This window comes from Peromyscus californicus, unplaced genomic scaffold (assembly GCF_007827085.1).
Source record: "Peromyscus californicus insignis strain IS unplaced genomic scaffold, ASM782708v3 Scaffold_5__1_contigs__length_169319896, whole genome shotgun sequence".
Classification (NCBI taxonomy): Eukaryota; Metazoa; Chordata; class Mammalia; order Rodentia; family Cricetidae; genus Peromyscus; species Peromyscus californicus.
In genome coordinates this window covers 128,888,739-128,907,920 of record NW_026294573.1, presented here as the reverse complement: position 1 = coordinate 128,907,920, position 19,182 = coordinate 128,888,739, and the positions used below count along the sequence as shown (strand labels likewise).

General features: G+C 47.9%; 2 protein-coding genes across 8 annotated transcripts in view; both read right to left on the bottom strand.

The window, feature by feature from the left end:
- Adhfe1 (alcohol dehydrogenase iron containing 1) overlaps positions 1-16,380 on the bottom strand; it is a 52,139-nt gene extending 35,759 nt beyond the window's left edge. For 2 of the 7 annotated variants that reach the window (XM_052718502.1, XM_052718501.1), the window contains exons 1-9: positions 15,264-16,380; positions 11,615-11,652; positions 9,852-9,898; positions 8,684-8,737; positions 8,375-8,529; positions 8,026-8,222; positions 6,261-6,338; positions 4,246-4,351; positions 971-1,123 (exon numbers count right to left, since the gene is read on the bottom strand). In XM_052718502.1, coding sequence (XP_052574462.1) covers positions 971-1,123; positions 4,246-4,351; positions 6,261-6,338; positions 8,026-8,222; positions 8,375-8,529; positions 8,684-8,737; positions 9,852-9,898; positions 11,615-11,652; positions 15,264-15,322 — 887 coding nt within the window. In that variant the 5' untranslated portion in view covers positions 15,323-16,380. Of the gene's footprint in view, positions 1-970; positions 1,124-4,245; positions 4,352-6,260; positions 6,339-8,025; positions 8,223-8,374; positions 8,530-8,683; positions 8,738-9,851; positions 9,899-11,510; positions 11,574-11,614; positions 11,653-12,726; positions 12,827-13,437; positions 13,858-15,116; positions 15,243-15,263 lie in introns of those variants that run through there. The other 5 variants (XM_052718504.1, XM_052718500.1, XM_052718505.1 and 2 more) reach the window with 5 other exon arrangements.
- A 109-nt stretch (positions 16,381-16,489) lies between these two features.
- On the bottom strand, positions 16,490-18,157 carry Rrs1 (ribosome biogenesis regulator 1 homolog). Its single transcript, XM_052718508.1, has one exon. It carries the CDS (start codon positions 18,038-18,040, stop codon positions 16,952-16,954), a length of 1,089 nt encoding a protein of 362 aa, XP_052574468.1. The 5' UTR covers positions 18,041-18,157; the 3' UTR covers positions 16,490-16,951.
- Positions 18,158-19,182: the final 1,025 nt, after the last annotated feature.

Below are 19,182 nucleotides of genomic sequence, written 5' to 3'. Positions count from 1 at the left end.
GCGGGCCAAGCCAGCCTAGACATCTTTCTCTCCGTGACATTGATCCAAACTGAACTGTATGTTTTTTATTTTTGCCGTTTTGGGAGTCTGTTCCTATTTGTTCTTTCATAAATAATGGCTGTAAATATGTATACTTGTATATTTGTATTCTTTAAAAAATGTGAAGATTAGTCAGTTGTTAAAATATTTAATTTAAATTTTTGCTTCTAGATGTGAGGTCTTGTTGCATTGCCCAGGCTAGTCTCAAATTCCTACTCGAGTGACCCTGTGCCTCGTTTCCTCTGTAGTCAGGACTCCAGGTGTTGCTACTACACCCAGTTTCTACTGTGTTCTTCAATCTTTTAAAACCTCCCAGGAATCCTTTTACATTTTCTGTCTTTTCTGTCTCCTGAGTGGCTACATTTTTCTCTTGACTTTAATTCATGCGAGTTTTCCCAATGGGTGACTTCCGTGTGCCTTTGGGGTGTAGATGACGCAGCCAACACATGCCTGTGAGGCTCTCATTCCTGCTCAGTCTCAAAGACATTTTCCTCATCCCAGCTCCACTGTGGTGGCTGTTGTCCGAGTCTGACTTTGTAGCCCTGCCTGGTTTAGTACTGTGTAGCACAGACTGGCCTCGAACTCATGGCAATCCTCCTGTGTCAGACTCCTCTAAGTTCTGGAGTTACAGGTGTGTACCACCATGTCTGGCTAATTTGGGGGCTTTGGTGAGCAAACCTCTTTTTATTTTATCTGTCTCCTTTACATATCAGGAGCTTCAGCTGTCTTCCGAAACTGTTGCCTTTTTGAACTGGAGGGACCAGTTTTCACCTGGCTGTCCTCGGATCCCTGCAGAGGTCACTAGTGACTGCCCTGGTGAACAGACCATGTCACCATGTCCCCTCAGTGTGTCAGCATCAGACATGTCAGGTTTTACCAGAGAGCAGCTCATGACCTTCTGTTCCATCTCTTTCTCCTCAGGGTGACGTACCTCTTCAGATACTTGGCAACAATCCGCAGTGCGTGGACTGCCCAGATGTCACTGATTGGGTTGCTGCCCTGGTAGGCTGGTCGTTGGATGGGGTTGGCAGGGCAGGGGCTCCGCATGTTATAGGGAATGGCGGTGTACGACTCCAGAGCATGGCTGGAGGGAAAGGTTCAAAGTACACGGAATGAGCATTGCCTTTCTCGCGCTTCACCCCTTGCAAAGCTTATTATTATAACTACATTTAATTGGTTTTTGTTTGTTTGTTTTGGCTTTTCAAAACAGGATTTCTCTGTGTAGTCCTGGCTGTCCTGGAGCTCACTCTGTAGACTTGGCCTCAGACTCAGAGATTCGCCTGGCTCTGCCTCCCAAGTGCTGGGATTAAAGGTGTGCACCACCACCACCCGGCCATTTTAAATTCTTGACCTTAAAAAGTTGGAGTCTATTTTTAATGTGCCTTAAACTCAAGGTCGGCTCTTTGAATATTTCAGAGCTGCCCCCACCTGCTGGCCTGTGGCTCAGCTGCAGATACAACTAAAGCCATCTAGTTAATGATGCACGGCGGCCCCAGCAGAACACAAATGGTTTTTGCATGGTATAGTTCCCAGTGTTAGACAGAGGGTTCACTCTCTTCTCCTCCAGAAGCAGGAAAGGCACCTTTTGGACGAATCATTAGAAACTAAGGAAAAAATGCACTTGGTAGACGGACGCGGTGGTTTTGTAGTTCTCCACCGGGACTGCAGGAGATGAGCAAGAATCAACGGTGCATAGTGCAGGGACAGAGCAGCATTAGTGGTCGGATCTGAAATGTCCCCAAAGGGCCACGTGTTAAAGAAAAGAGGTTCCTAGCCAAAGGCCCTGTTGAGAAGTGGTAAAACTTTCATAGTAGGTGAGGCCCAGTAGAGGGAAATCAGGCCACCGGGGGTACGTTGAAAGGGGTAACAGGACCCCAGACTCTCTTTGGATTCTGACTGCCATGTGTTCTCGCCGTGATATAGTGTGCTACCACAGACTCAAAACAATAAGTGACTGTGGACATATCTAACCACGAGCCCAAACCACGCTTTCCTCCTTTTTTCAATTTTTAAAATGAGTTATTTATTTTTATTTTTTCCTGTGCATTGTTGTGTTGGTGTGAATGTGTCACACCCCTGGGAGCTGGAATTCTAGACAGTTGTGAGCTGCCATGTGGGTGCTGGAAATGGAACCTGGGTCCCCCGGAAAAGCAGCTAGTGCTCTTGACCACGGAGCCATCTCTCCAGCCCCTGCTTTTCTTCCTTTTTAAGGAGATTATTCTAGGTATTTTGTCAGAGTGATGGAAAGCTGGCTACCACAAGGAGGTCTGATTTCTTCCTCTACCCCACTCCCTCTTTAGATAGTGAGGTCTGGGTCTGAGGCATCCCCTTAGAGGTCATTGGTGGGCCATGGTAGATTTATGTACTTTCTGTCTGGGGAGGGTAACTTGATTTCCATTATCTCTAAGCAGCTGGGAGACATCTCATCAACTTTCTAATGTTGAACAGGGTAGACTTAGACAGTTTTCTAGGCGGTAGAACACAGTCAGGAACAGACCAGGCATTAGACAGATGAATGCCACTTCCGGCTCATTTGACAGCAGTCAGTACCTGTGACATGACAGTCACATGCCCTGGGGGTAGTGCCAGGGCCCAGAGTAAGGTGGCCCTGTCCTCACCAAGCTCATAGGACGGTGGGGGAGACAGGCAAAGGAAGGGCATGGTGGGAAAGCCAGGCTCACAAAGCAGGGCTCAGGGCAGTGTCTAGTGTGTTGACCAGATAGATCAGCAAGCACAGGATAGGACGAGAAGTAGAGCCAGGCTGTAACCCCCAAAGGTCTGCAGGCTCCACCTCCTCAAACTTGCATGACCTCTCAAGCCAGCATCCCCAGCTGAGGACCCAGTGTTCAAACACATGAGCCCGTGAGGGGCATTCCAGACTCACCCCACACCACAGACAGAGCTGTGGGTGCATGTTTTGGCATGTGTGCTGGTCATATTGCAGTCTGGGAGCGTGTGAGAGAGATGGAAAGACGATGGAATGGAGTTAGGGAAGCCCACAAGGAGGCTACGGCGATGGTCTGAGTAAGGGCCGACACTGACTTGAACCAAGGAAGAACAATGAAGCTCGAGAAGATAGACAGGTGTGAGAGTCAAGGGCACAAGCACCGGATCTGCCGAGGGTGGGCGTGACGAGAGAAGAGGAGCGTTTACACCAAGTCCTGCTCCTGAGGAGATGGTGGACGCCGGAGAAACGGTGATGATTAAGAGAACTGCCCCAGTTCACTGACTTTCATATGCCGCCAATTTGAAAAAGGTCCCGCTGAGTACATTATAACAAGCCGATGTTAAGACGCAGTATTTTGAAACACACTACTGGTATAAAAAATACACACCATGTACAGATGTTAAGGTATGCTCTGACAGCTGGATGTGGTGAGGCACACCTTTAATCTCAGCACTCAGGAGGCAGAAGCAGATAGGTCTCCATGAGTTCGAGGTCAGCCTGGTCTATATAGTGAGTTCTAGGACAGCCAGGGCTAAATAGAGAGACCTTATCTCAAAATTAAAAAAGAAAAAAAAAAAAGCATTCTGATTTCAAGGACACAAAAATGTGGCAAAATGTTCTTGTACCAGTGGATGAACCATGGTGGTTTGAGACTGGCTGAAAGTGAAGAACCTGGGTGCTCCTCCGGGAGACCGGCAATGATGGCCTAGCTCAGGACAGGATCTGTCCTAATATACAGATGTGATCTTGGTACATCACAGCCCAAATTGCAGGAGCCTGGGCAAGGCCCTAAACACTGGACACCCAATCTCCTTTTCTATTAGTGAGAGTCTCGCACTGCACCGTGTTCCAGAGGGGATGTGTGAGGTACTGAGAGCACACACGACGGTCCTACACCCTGGAGACACTAGCCCCCTTTACCGACCCCCTTTGGGTGAAGCCCTAATCCTTCCCCAGTTTGCGTGGCCAGAGAGACAGTCTGGAGGTGCTTCATGTCATCTTAAACTGACCCTTTATCTGTGCCCCATAGCCACAGATGTTGTCTAGGGTGGGGTGGCCTGTCCAAGGTAGGCTTTTGTCTAATTTGACACATCGTCAACGTTTCCATCTAGGAGAGGGACAGTGACAGCCAGTATGACGGGTGCTGTATAGTGTTAGTCACTGAAGGCTTATCACCGACTGCACACAGGCCCTCGGGTGCCAAAATACTGTTTGCAGACCAGTCCTGAAAAGCCTCTCCAGGTGGCACCGGTACCTACCAAAGGACATCAAAGCCACTGTTGGCAACCACTTGGCAAGGCATGTGGAGAGTGTGCAGGGGATCCACTAGTCCCAGGGTGGGTTTGATGGCGCGTGAAGCAATACCTAAAACATAAGGAATTTTCATATATTAAAGATGTGGCCCAGCTAGACACTGCTGGACCCTGCTGGCCCTCCTGGACATGGACTACATAGAAACTGACAGGAACTACAACCCGGGGCTTATTTCCTATTCAGTCTAAAATGTTGTTTACTAGCATACCACTGGCCTTTGTTCTACACCTGGCTATGTGACACTGGACAAGTCACTTAACCACTCAGAGTTATCCCAAGATTAGGCCTTACACAGGTGTACAGGAACACATGAACAGACACACACACACACACACACACACACAAACACACACACACACACACACACACACACATCATAACAATACTTGAAGCTATAAGAATATGATTAGATAATATGTACATAAGTCTTTTAAAAACCGTAAGGCTGAATTTAAACATTGCTTGTTTTTGTTTTTGTTAATGTCAAGGGTCATGTAATTTAATGAAGATGAAGTTACTCTAAATGTGTAGTTGAATGTCAGCTTAGTTTGCTACAAACTAAAAAGGCTGGAAGAAGTATATTGAGTCAAATTCAAAGAGAGGGTCATTGCTACCACAGCAGCCAAGGGTCCAGGGGTAGCCCCAATGACTAGAGGACAGAAAATAGGACAGAAGTGACCTGGGGATGGGTCTGTAGGGCCTGGCTGGGGTGGAACCTGAGCAACTTTGTGGTGTTACGGGGATGTCTAGAACCTTGATTGGCCATGTGCATTTGTTAAAACCCACCAAGTAGACTCTTGAAAAGTATGCATCTTATTGTATAAAGTCATGTTTTGATAAATTGATTTCAAATGTTAAAAAATGTCAAAGAGTAAGCCGGGCGGTGGTGGCGCACGCCTTTAATCCCAGCACTCGGGAGGCAGAGCCAGGCGGATCTCTGTGAGTTCGAGGCCAGCCTGGTCTCCAAAGTGAGTTCCAGGAAAGGCGCAAAGCTACACAGAGAAACCCTGTCTCGAAAAACCAAAAAAAAAAAATGTCAAAGAGTGGAATGAATACCCACTTCTCCTAGATCCCACCGCTGACATGGGCAGGAGAATGGCCTATTAAAATTCATGGATTCAGGGCCGGTGAGAGGACTCCATGGCTAAGAGCAATCATTGCTCTTTCAAAGGACCTAAATCAGGTTCCCAGCACCCAGTCAAGTGGCTCCCTTCTGCCTGTAACTCCAGTTCCGGGGCATCTGACACCTTCCAGCCTCCAAAGGCATTCCCACAGCAGTGGAATACATTTACACATACACATAAATAAAAAAAATATATAAAAAGAGATGCATGGCATTTTGATAGACTTTTCAGGTAATTCTCAACAAGAAGCTTACCAGCCTATTTTTATATACACTTGGGAAGAGAAAACGTGTGTTTGAGTTCCCTTAATTCCTTGATTTCTAAATAATGACACCAAAGACAAGGGGGTGAGGTAGAAAGGTAAGAGAGGGCTGGAGAGATAGCTCAGTGGTTAAGTGCACTGACTGTCCTTCCAGAGGACCTGAGTTCAATTCCCAGCACCCACATGGTGGCTCACAACCACATGTATTGAGATCTAGTGCCCTCTTCTGGCCTGCAGGCCTACATGTAGGCAGAATACTGAAATACATATTTTATACACAATAAATAAATAAATCTTAAAAAAAAGAAAGGCGGGCTGGAGAGATGGCTCAGCGGTTAAGAGCACTGGCTGTTCTTCCAGAGGTCCTGAGTTCAATTCCCAGCAACCACATGGTGGCTCACAACCATCTGTAATGAGATCTGGTGCCCTCTTCTGGCCTGCAGGCATACACGCAGGCAGAACATTGTATACATAATTAATAAATAAATCTAAAAAAAAAAAAAAAAAAAAAAAAAAAAAAAAAAAAGAAAGGCGAGAGAGAGAATTTTGAAAGAATTATGAATAAAATTCTTACCAGTTTTTACTTTCAACTGTTCATAGTCAAAAATGGCAACCCCTGTAGTCTCGCTGCCAGTTCCTGAGGTAGTTGGAACTTGAACAAAACAATATTAATATTAGATTAATATTCAATTCCACCTCAGAAATAAGAAGCAAAGACAGAAAGGAAGCATTGCTGACCTCACTGTTTGTCTGGCATCTGTATAACATATACACTAAGGAGTCATGTGATGTCCATGCTTGCTTATTAATACACATGTGTGTTCTCATCAGCATGTTATATCTGTGGCTATGTTAGCATGCATGTATGCAGTCTGTATCTGTGCTTGCATATATATATGTTTAACATACATTATGATGTTTGAGTGTACATGCATGCTTAAAATGTATATCATATCTATCTGTATTAACATGTGGTCCGTTTAACATTTACATGGCTTCTACATCTGTTAACATAATATAACATGGCTTCACTAACATGTACGTATGGTTCACATGCATGTGTGTTTAATATGCATACTATCTGTATATGTACAAATGTGTTTTGAGAATTTATATTGAACATATAATAAAGTGATATACATGTATGGTTAACATGCATGCTGTCTGTATCTGTGCAAACAGGTTTATACATATGTTGTCTATGTCTGCACTAACATGAAACTGTGTTAAATATATGATCTCTGTTGCAACATGCATGTATGATATCTATGTCAGTATTAACATGTGTATGTTAATCATACCTGTGTGGGAAATCCGTGCCACACTAACAGCGAGGAGCTCTGGGAAGCTTGGTTCTCTAGAGCCAGAGATGGAGCTGCCCAGCACCCCTGGCAGGAGCGCTCACACATCCTGTCTCTAAAAGACATCTTTATTCCCCCTTGGCAACAGGCACAGGGGCGAGTCGCTTTTGCTGGGCCCTGTGGTTTTGTAGCGCTGTCAAGTTTCTAAACTTTACTAATCACCTCTCTGTGTGACGCCGACATGGTTTCACCAGTGCCTTCCATTCGCAGACTCCAATTACGCTGCTCCCTGCTGATGCCTCATTCATGTCACAGCAGCTCATCTGCCATCGACCCCCTCAAGTCCCTGCTGTGGCTGTTTACCCTGGGGCAGAAGGGAGAGCAGAACCTAACCGTTCCCCTGTTCCCAGTTACTGTGTTTTAACAGCAGAACTTCCGTGAGCAGTGCGCTAACGGCTGTAGAAAAGAGAGGGAAGAAAAGTCTAGAACATCCCAAGGCCCCCCATGTGGAGCACTCAAGATACTTTTGATATGGATTTGTGCACGGGGCACATGCGCATGCTGGCCACATGTCCCAGGGAAGACACCAAGCTCCAGGTCAGCTGGAGAGCCATCATGTGGAAGAAAGGCTTGAGTCATTGAGAGAAAACACCAATTGTTCTCCCCAAGCTCTGCGGTGTCTGGGAGATGAGACCAAGCAGATGGGTCTGGGGACCAGGCTGCCAACAGAGGGACCTACCAAGTGTCAACCAGGATCCCTCCTCCTCCACGCAGCGACACCACAGCCAGCCTGACACTGTAAGCCTCCTCCCACTGAACCAAATCGTCGCTGTGTGCAATGACGGACGCCAGAGTTTTCAAATAAGTAAACTGCTGCCTGCTTTGTTCTCTAGTTAATGCATTGGTTTGAAATGAACAAAGCAGAGGTTCTGGAAATGTAACTTTGAAAGGAACAGCTGGCAGAGCAGCACAGTACCCAAGGCCTTCTTCTTCTTCTTTTGCCAGTTGTAGAATGAAGCAAATGAGCGGAGTGTTTACCTGCAATCAGAGGTTTCAGAGGTACAGTCACCGGCTTCCCCTTCCCAATGGGGGCGTTGACGTAATCCAGGAACTCAGAGTCGGGGCTGCACGCATACAGATTGGCAGCTTTACAGGTGTCCATGGTGGAGCCCCCACCCACAGCCACATAGGCATCAAAGGCTCCCTTTTTGGCAAATTCAATCGCATCCATGAAGCTTAGAGAACAGAAAACAAAAGAGCATTACACTATATTTAAAAAAAAAAAAATACACCATCATGCTGTTAAGTAAGGCCTGGGACAAATTTCCAATGCAGTCATTTTTGTTGGCTTCTGCTTAAGTAACTATCAAGCACACTAAGACCTTACCTTCTATCTGTGGGCTCCACCCTCACGTCATCATAAACCTGAAAGCTGATGCCATTCTTCACTAGGGAATCCATAACTATTTGTACAGGAGGGAGCTGGGAGAGGTTCTTGTCTGTCATCAAGCAAACATTCTTAGCTCCCATATTCTGCAGATCCTATAATAAAAATGAACTCAGTGTTACTGACTACAACAACACTGGGCAAGTTTAATGCGATCTTTAAGAAGAACAAAGGATTCGATTGTTGTCCATTAACGCTGGTGTTTACAAGACATAATGCTTGGAGGCTGCAGACGCCTCAAATACTTGCCATGCCCACTTCCTTCGTAACCCCTGCTCCATATCTAATGTTTGAAACAGCCATCTGAAACGAGAAAGAGATTCAGGTGTATTAGAGTTGGCCAGTGTATCTCTGAAAACCAGAGGTGATGCCTCGTTGTTTAGAGAATCAATTATATGCTCTGCAGCACCGGCCTCTAGCTCTCCCGCCTCCTGGCTTCCCACTTCTTTGAGCAAGCTGTGGCTCCAGATGTACTGAAATTAAGCATTTGTCTTTCCCCAATACCCAACAAATTCCCATTGTTTCTTCAGCTGTCAATGTCTGTCCTCCTGAACCCTCACATCGAAATTAACTCTCAAATTTCTTACTTTCCAATTTAACTGTCTGTTCTGCAGCTTTTACCCCTTTATTTATCTAGCCCTCGTGTGCATCTGTACACGTCCATGTAGCCTCCCACCCACCAACACCACCGAGAGGTGCTCTGTTGAAGGCCTCCTGCTGGACACTAATGAAACCAGAGAAGCACGGGGTTCTGAGTTTACACACAAAAGCAGAGCCTTCACACTCACGCACACAGGCCACTTTTCAATTCAAGAATGAAACAAAACAGCCATGGTTTGCTGATTCATGTTATAAAACTCTTTAAAATGAGGATTTAAACAATCCAGGAGGGTCACCTGGATCTCTGTCACCCTCAAATGATCTAGAAACCACCACACATTTTTCAAGTCTCAGCAATCATGAGGGGCTGAGTGGAGACTGGGCCTTCAGAAGTGGCTTGGGTTGTCAGAGGGCCCCCAGTGAACTAATTTATCACTCTAAACTAGGGGGCCAGGGAATTAAACAAACAATTAAAGTAATTACGTAATTAGTATGACACTTTACTCTTCTTCCAAAAGATGACTTCTTTTGTTAAGTAAGGCCCGGGGCAAATTTTCAGAGACTCATGTACAGCACATAGAATTCGGAGTCTGTAGAACTGGGAGTTTGTCATATTTAACAGCTACGTAAAGGACAGCGTTTTGAACATTCTTCCTGTTTCCAGACTACATCCTACCATTGTACACATTGCTGCCCAGCGCCTGATCGGAATGAGACTGCACAACACCAGTTAACAACAGAGTTCAAACGAAACACTAACGCATCAGCAAATTCTGTGTGCCACCCATAAAAGAAAGAATGAGTCGATGAAATCTACCTCAAATGCATATTCTGTCGTTTTTCCAGAAGGTGAGAGTCCGGGGGCTGGAAGTGCAGAGAGTAACATCAGAGCATGCACCAAAAAATAAGCCCAAATAATAGTTTTTTTGATAATAAAATCCAGCAGTGAACATAAACATCTTCCTAAAACCTTACCTCAAAGCACACCTTTTTGGCATTTCATGGTTGTACATAAAATATAGATCAATATTTACAAAAAAGTGCTGAAAACCGATTTCTAAAATTTCTGTATAAAGCTAGTTGTTATTTGGGGGCAATAAGGGGCCATCAATACATTTAATATTTAAAAAAGTTATTGTTGTGTGTGCATGATGCCTGTGTGTATGGCAGCAGTGCGTACCACAGCAAGCATGTGGAGGTCAGAGGGCAATTTTGTGGAGTTGATCCCTGTGCGTGCCAATTCTGGGGCCCCAGCTCAGGTCACTGGGTTTACATGGTTAAATGTCCTCATCACTGAACCACCTTCCTGGATGCTTATCTTTCCTTTTAATCTACTCATCTATAATCAGTTCTGGTCAGCCTCAAGATCAAGGGAAGCCAACAGCATCACGTGCACTGCCCAGTTTTTGCTGTTTATGAGACCAGAACTAGACGACACCACCGCCATGTTGTTCCCTGAGGGCAAAGGCATCATCCTATCCAAAGCCAACTTTCTCTGACTCCTCTAAGCCTCCGCAGACATTCTTGCTGTAGTGTTTCTGCTTCTGCTGCTGAAGTTCAGGCCAAACAGTACGTTGGAGTTCTCTCTTTCTAAGCCATTCCCCAAGCAGAAAAAAGCCAAAAAAGTTTAGCACAAAAGAAAATTCTGCCTGTTTTCCCAAGGGCCTTAAAGGCTGGTTCCACTTCATGGCTGGTGGTTAGAGGCCCCATCTGCCCCAGGGGGTTGGGGGGGCACCTCTTCTGGAGCAGGAAAAGGCCTTGGCCACTGACCTCTCTCTTTTGCTCCTCATCAGGCCTGCTGTGCCCTCCCTCTGCTCAGGAGCATGCATGGCTGACCTCTCTTTCCTTGCCTCTCTGTTCATAGCTTACCTCCTTCCAAGAAGAAAATTTATAATTCATGTGTCAATAATTCATGTGACGTCCTGGGGACAGGCTAAAGCTACCGTGAACTATTAGAGTCCACCGGGTCTGACAAGGATTAAGGTGGTGGGAGCTGAAAACTTTTGTTATTATTATTATTATTATTATTTTTTTTTTGGTTTTTCGAGACAGGGTTTCTCTGTGTAGCTTTGCGCCTTTTCCTGGAACTCACTTGGTAGCCCAGGCTGGCCTCGAACTCACAGAGATCCGCCTGGCTCTGCCTCCCGAGTGCTAGGATTAAAGGCGTGCGCCACCACCACCCGGCCTTTTGTTATTATTTTTAATTGTTGAGAAATGAATTATTTTTAAAATGTATATAGGCCAGATTTTTTCTTCTAGCAATCACCTTACTTTAGCTTTTAGAGTTGTCTTTTAACCCAAAAGCCTTGTTCCTGAAGAATCTAAACATTCTTAAGTGTGTTTTCAGTTTTGAAAAATACTGTATTTTAAATTGGAAGCATGAATAGCATGAAATATCATGCACATAGTGAACGTGGCACACTCAGAACTTGTATTACCAGTTTCACAGTGAGAGACGCTATTTTCACCAGCCTACCTCCACGTGCCTTGATTTCCCTTTTCCACACTTGACTCTAATGTACCGCCCACGCTAGTGATAGGAAGCAAAACAGGCTGATGAAGTAACTCAGGATGCGTTACCTTGGGAGTAAGTATGAGAATGTGTTGGGCACTGGCATCTAGGGAAAAGAAAAAAGGAAAGCATAAATAGAAACCGGAACTTAAAAGTGAAAGCCTTAAAGTACTCTTACACCGCATTCTAGTCCTGAGACTGAACGGGGTCACAGCTGGCAGAGTGGCAAACAGAGGCAGCAGAAACTCCAAACTCAAGGTAACACCGGAGACAAAAGCCAGCCCACTACCGTCTTGTCAGCCCAGACAATCCTGTCGTGAGGGTATTTGTTCAAGCGATGTCTAGCAAGGCCTGCAGGCAGCCCTGGGAAGCATGTGGCGGGCACGCACTGATGGGGTCAGGGGCTTTGACTGAACCACGAGCCTCTTCCCACTCAGCTCTCAACCCTGGGAACTTTCTACGTGATCCTCCACATCTTCAAGGTATCCAGTTTATCTTCAAACTGACTCTGCACTTGAGCTCCCGGAAGCTCTCAGACCACTGGCCTCCCCGGTCAGCTCCTCACGTCCCACACTCCATCCTCTGTCGCAGCCCCAGGCTCTGTGAGCTGGTCCTGTCTCTATAGCACGCACACCAGCACATCCTCCTTCCTGAAGCCCTGCGTCCCTGCACTTTCCACATGTTCTTTCCTGGAGATTTCTCTTCCGTCCCTGCCACATCCGCTACTTCTTGGACAGTCCCTCCTGGCTTCAATTTCTCCTGTTCATTTGTTTCTCTTTATGGCTCACAGGACCTTGCCACAGCGGGGTGTCGGCAAATACTTGACTGCATAGCCTCCTCCCCACCGCGCCAAAATTCAAATCTGGAGTTAAATCACCCAAGGAGGGGAAAGGTGAAGGAGGGAAAGGGGGGTTACTACTCCCATGGCTCTCAGGATCGCAGAACTTCCCGGGGTCCAGACAAATTATAAAGCAAGGCTGCCATCTAGTGGCCACCTGCTTCCTGCAGGGGGCAGGAAAGTGGCCAGGCCCAGGCCAAGCCTACAGCTAGCTCTTCCCTGCATTCAACCTTCTAAGGACGAGAAGTGAAGGGAAAAAAGAAACACAAAATCAGTGCTGGGGACATGGCTGCCTCTTAGCGCTATTCGTGTTATTTTAAGTTCTAAGACTAATGAACTCACTTGTAGCCCTTAGCTGAGGTTCCTGCTTGGTCCTCTCTTCCTTCTGAGGTTGCCCACCTGTGTTGATTTCCTCAGCTCCCTCCTCACTGTCCTTCCTGTCCTATGAAGAGATTCATGCTGAAACCCCCAGGCTTGTTCATCCGTTGGTTCTCCCCCGGCATACATTTACAGGCTGTTTCCTTCCACCCAGCACACTCCTTGGTCCCTGAAATTAAGTCACAGCTTCCAGTGTGGATCCTTACTTTGTTACTGGAGCCTTTCACAGAGGAGTGTGAGCTGAGCTCTGGCAGTCTTAACCAGGCTCAGTTGCTTGTCCTCAATAGGCCAATGAGAGTCAAGAAAGTCAAAGGCAGAGAGAGATTCATTCAATGGGACAGCACTGGAAAGGGGTCTCCAGTGATCCCCCAAATTCATCATCCAGAATCCTGATATAGGGTGTAGGTTTAAATGGAGGGGCGGAGAGACGGCTCATCAGTTAAGAGCATGTACAGCTCTTCCAGAGGATCCTGGTGGGCAGGTCGCACTTTCTTTGGGTTCCAAGATTCCCTGCTGTCACTTCTGTGACCTGGGCGGTCCCTTCGGCTCCTTCCTCACTCCGCCACCCCTTACACATTCTGTTCGCTCCTGGGCTGCCTTCAGCCATCTGACCCTTCTTTCTCCCTTAAGCTTTACAGTCTCTCGTACCAAGGCCCCCGACAGTTCTCCACTCACCTCTCAGCCTTGGCCACGGTCTGCTCCACTGTCATTTCTCATTTAGATGTTCACTAGTTTCCAAAGTGGCTTCTGGGCTGCACCTTTGTAGCTCTAGACCCCAATGTGGTCGGGGGTGGCGTGTTTCCCAATGACCCCATTCCTTCAAAGCTGCTTCCGGGGCAAATAAAGTGCAGACCCAGCCCTGCCCACTTGGCTCCTCATCTCTGGCTTTCTCCTCATCTCTTGGCTTGTTCAGCTCTGGGTTTTAGCTCCTGAAAAATGAACCATCTCTCCTTTCTCCTCACTTCACTCCCTCCCACATCAGGAACTTTGCCCTAGTTATTTCCCTGCTTGGAATTCACCTTCCTTTTCTTCCCATCTCTTTTCTTCTAGATAAGTGTGTTCTCTCCTGTCCGTTCTGGGGTCGTCTTCTGAGGCCCCAGGGAGGAACCCTTTCTCTGTGGCCTGATGGGCTGCACTTCCAGAGGACTTGGCTTTGATTCCCAGCACCCACAAGCTGGCTCACAACCCTCTGTAACTTCAGGTCCAGGGAATCAAATGCCCTCTTTATCCTCTCCAGGCACACGAGATGCACAGACACACAACCAGGCAAGCAAGACACCCATATACGTAAGATCCCCTGCTTCAAAACTCATCCCCCATTTCCTTTTCCACTCCACTTCCCACTGGCATCAGAGTGTGCTGACGTAACTGCATCTCATGCGGTTGTTCCAAACATGTTCTGGGTGACATTGGTTCTAAGGGATATGTTTATTATTACTAAGTATGAATGCACAGGTTTACACAAAAGAATGCACTTATTCCTATTGCAGGACTCCTCAAAGCACTTTACATATCAACACAGATGTCAATACAGTAAGTAGCTCCCCACATTTATTTGGCCATGGAATTATTGTATCACTGGGCACCTTGATAAGCGAGGCATGTGGCTTTAGGAGCTTTCTGTTATTCATAGAACATAACTTACCATTTTACCATAGGCCGGGGGAACAAGGATCGCAAAGCCAAAGTTCAACCTATGGCTGTGCCATTGCTTAGCCATGGGGCACTGAACACATTATTTTCATGTTTTTCCTTATGCTAGAGGGTAGTATGCCGGAGTTATCAGAAAGCTTATTTCTGCTTCCAACAGTTCATGTGCAATGTATACTACCTAGTATGCACCAGCTGTTTTCCTTCCGTGTCTCAGTCCTTACTGCCTCCTAGGAAGGCCGGCTCAGACTCCACTTTTGGGCCCTGAACTGCAACAGTCCCTCTCTGGTGTGGCTCTTCCCTCTGCCAGAACTGCTCCCCAGTCCCTCTCCTTTCCCGTCTCCCAGGACCGTGGACTTTCACACTTTCTTACTCACGCGCTCAGCCTTTCTGGAGGGAATCAGGTCAGGGAGGGTAACTGTGGTCTTTTCCCTTTTGGAGCTCATCTGCTGAGATAAGCTACAGGTGTCTATGCCCTTAACTAGATCCCTAAGTTGCCGGTGCTTTCCAGCCTTCCGTTGTTGTATGCTCAGAGAAGAGCGGCCTTTGCACACAGATCCAGTACACACGCGTTGCTTTGATGTTAATTGTCTCAGCCACAGAGCCAAGTTCTACTCGCTTGTCACACTGCGTGGGACCAGGCCGGCTTCTCTGGGAATGTTTCTCTAACGCTAGCTGTGCCACACTGTTCCAACCCGTCTTACCACGGTTTCAGGCCCTGCACCGCCCACTGCGTACTGCGGTGCTGCTTTCCTGAATTCTGCAAGTATTCGGATTCCGACTGCCTGCCCGGATGGGCGCACACAGGGGTGGCCCAGCACCGTGGCATCCTTGGCGCCGCCTGTACTCACGCTGTGCTTTGCAGGTGCCTCAGCAAGTGTGTGACCCGAGCGCGTGCAGCTGCAGCCATGGCAGGTCTCCTTGGCCTCTGCCTGCTCCACCCCCACGGCCGGCCAATCCTGGCGGCTGGACACCAAGAGGCAAACTTCTGTCTCTAACTGGCTCTGCAACGTCACCTGACCCAGCTTTAGCCCATTTTCCAGGAATCAGAGCCAGGCCAAGCGACCCAGCTGCCAACTCAGAAACTGCCTCAAGACTCCACAGGGCTTTGTGTACATTTTAAAACCAGAGCTGTGTCTCAAAAAAAAGCCTACAGCCGACCAATCAAAGCAAGTCTTTGAAAGTTAAGTTCTCTGTGAACAGTCTTGGTTTTGAGAAAGTTCTCAAGATGAATACTTAGAACTGTGAACCAGCAGGGCTCCGCAGCCAGTGGAAGGGGTCTCTAAAGATGGCCAAGTCCAAGGAACTTTGTTAGACCATTATCCAAAGCCAGTAACAACTGAGTATTATGATTTGAGCTTTCCTTGCATTTTCTAAAGTAACCTTATAAATATGAAACATAAAAAAGTATGGACAGCCCAACTCCCAGTTCCAAACCTGCTGTCAACTGATAGATAAAAAGAGCAGGGTGGTGGCCACTCGATTTACAGAAAACACGCCTCCCTCAATCCTGGATTTGCTATTAATAATTTTCAGGACATATTTATGCAAAGACAAGTTTATTAAGATCAAAATAAGACTGATAATGGAAAACACCCAGGACAGCAATAACCATGAAATCTCCTGCTGGGTGTGCCCGCTCATTTATAACATCAGCACTTGGGGGACAGAGCCACAAGGCCTCAAGTTCCAGGTCAGCCCAGGCCACATAGTCAATTCCAGGCCAGCACAGGCTAAAAACTAAAACCCAAGTCAGTTAAACAAAAACCACCGGTTATAAACAAAATGACAAGTATTTTCTGGAGTAACAAGGTTAATTATCATTATTTACTACATGCTTTACAAATTACCATGTAAAGCAACATGTTCATTTGGCCAAACGCATCACCTTCACAAACATCAGTGTACTATGCTTTTAATACTATAGTTAGTGCCAAAAGAACTTCGGAGTTTTCCGAATACAAGTGGCCATCCTGTAACCATTGTAACTACTTTGTGTTTTTTCCAGCACACGCTATGTTGGCACCCAGGTCATCGGCTTCACGTACATCTACCGACAATAAAAGTTAAAAGGGACTCCAGGTACGGACATACTTTTATTAAGTAGCCTTTACAACACTTGTAAACCACAGGTAGACTTGGTTTTTCTGCCTGCTTTGATAAATACACAAGCTCTGTTACAAAAATAATGCAAAAATGTTGACACCAATCTACTATGCCCCAGAAATCTGATCAACTCTTACCGAGTATCCAAAGTCAAGATAAAAAAAAGCAGGCGGTTAACTTACTCCTGATTCTGACCACATTATTTCTCTAATTCTCATGTTCTCAAAATATGCCCTTAATTTCCAGCCAGTGTCTCTGTTGTGGGGAAGAGATTATTCGTAGTTCAGCACCGACTCTCCTGAGGGGAGGCAAACCGGTCCCTTTAATCTCCAATGGGGGCAGCGGCCACCCCTGCACCAGCCTGCAGTGCACACAACTTAACCCTTAGTTCAGACAGGCCTCGCTTTGCAGAACAGGTCCAGGGGGGAGAATACTACTTCCTCCTCTTCCCACCTTGGTGCGGCACTCCTTTCTTCTTGCCGCCGAAAGCCGGAGGCCTGGAATGCTTCTTGCCTCCCAAGCCTCCTTTCCTCTTCTCTCCCTGGCCCGGCGGTCCACCTTTCCTCCTGCTCGAAGGTCCCTGCCGGCCCCCCTTTTTCTGGCCCATTTTCCTCCTCTTTGCGGCCTCTTCTTGGTCCTCCTCCCTCATCTGCTTGTTGGTGGCCCTCGTCACGTCCAGCTGAGGTTTCTTGCTGTTCATGACTCGAAGTAGCTCCAACTGGTTCTTCTTCTCGGCTGCAAAGTCCCCAAAGAGGGGCTGAAACTTCCTCTTCTTGCCGGTGCCCCGGGGCGCCTTCTCCTTGGGGAGGCGCTCCTGGAAGCGCCCCACCGAAGCGGTGGAGACCTTGGCCACTTGCATGGCGCGACCCAGCTCCTCCTTACTCTGGTGTCCCGTGGGGTGCAGGCCGGCTGCGCTGGGCATCTGCGTCTTGTGCGCTCGGGCCAGGTTCCGCAGCCGGTTCAGCTCGTTCTTGGCCACGCGCTCCTTCTTGGCCTGAATCCGCTTGGCGAACTGGTCTTCCATGGGGTCGGCGCCCCCAGGCACCTCGATCAGCCATTCCTTGGTGTCGTCCCGGGCTCGCTTGTAGCCCCAGCGGCGCCGCCACTGGCCACTCACCTCGTCCCACACGAGGTTGGTCTTCTTCTTGGGACGGATGCCCTTCAGGCGCGCGAACTGCTGCCAGCGGGTGAGCGGCCGCGGCCGGGGCAGCGGCTTCTCGCGGGGCAGGCGGGTGACGGGCTCCGGCAGGCGCGCCACCACCGCCTCCTCCACGCGCTCGGTCGGCAGCTGCCACAGCTGGTTGATGAGCAGCTGCGTGTTGTCCCGCGCCAGGGCCCGCAGCTCGGCCTCGGGCGAGGGTCCGGCCTGGCGCAGCACCGTCGGGGGGTTGCGGTCCGAAGCCAGCAGGTTGCCCAGGTCGAACTCCAGCTCCAGCTCCTTGTGCACCGTGATGCGCCGCAGCTTCTCCGCCTCCTCCTGCTCCGCCTTGGCCAGCAGCTCCTCCACGCTCTGGCCTTCCATGGCTCCCCGCTTCCCAACTTGGGGCAGCAGCAGAAAGTAACTCCACTACAGCAGCGCCTAAGTAACCGGCAAGCACGTGCGGACGTCCGGACTCGTAATCCGGAAGACCAATGTTCACTTCCGGGTTACCCGGAACCGGCTCACGGTTGGGCGGCTAGGGAAAGGCCGGCAGGGGGCGGCATTGGAGAGCTGATGGGTTTAGAGGCGGGACCTGGGCTCGTAACCGGATGTGGACCGGACTGGCGCTGGGGGTTCGTTGCTTGAAGACTAATAGGCTCTGGGCCCGGCTGGGACTACGTTTCCCAGCATGCTGCGGGGCAGGGGCGGTCGCTGTAGGACGCGGGCTGCTCAAACTCCTGGGGTTGCAGGAATCGTAGCTTCGGGATGGAGCGTGCTTAACACTGTCTGCGGATGAAAGTATTACAAAGGTGTTTGACTAATCATCTCTTCCTGGGGCGAGACAGGTTTTCTCCCCAGAGTTATTACCCGTTCTCTGTGTTCAAGGTGTGAGCGGAGACAGATCCCACGAATATACTTAAAGGCAGGTAGGTATAGAAGATTTTTTTGTGATTTAGCAGGCTGGCAGTTAGGCTGTGTGGAGTGGTGCGAACGTCCACGGACCCCAGGTTGCCGAGGACTCGCACTCTTCTCTGGGCAGAACGCTGAACTTTGCAGGTTTCATGGCCTGGGCTCCGATTCTGGCTGTGCTACTGTTTGATCCTAGGATATTTATTTAGGCCTGAAAATCATGAAAGATGGAGTCTCTGATAGTACTTCCTATCCAGGACTACTTTAAAGGCAAATGTGTTGATAAGCTTTAAAGAAGGTTTACGAGTCAGTGAAAACCAAATGGCAGTTTTTATTCAGTAGGAAGTTGAGGCGGTGTTATATAGCCTGTCTCAGTTTACTGTTTACTGCCATTGACTTTGATAGGTTGATTTACCTCAGTCCTGTCCATACGCTGGTAAATATGAAAACTTAATTAGTCACAGGCGCACAGGAAGGGCTCAGATGAGATCTGCTGTCGTTTCCACTAAATCTGGCCAAAGCAAACTTTTGCATATGACAGAATCATGGTTATTCTTGGTCCTGTATGCTTATCATCTGGCTTCAAGTCACTCTGAAAAATTCTGTCAGAACAG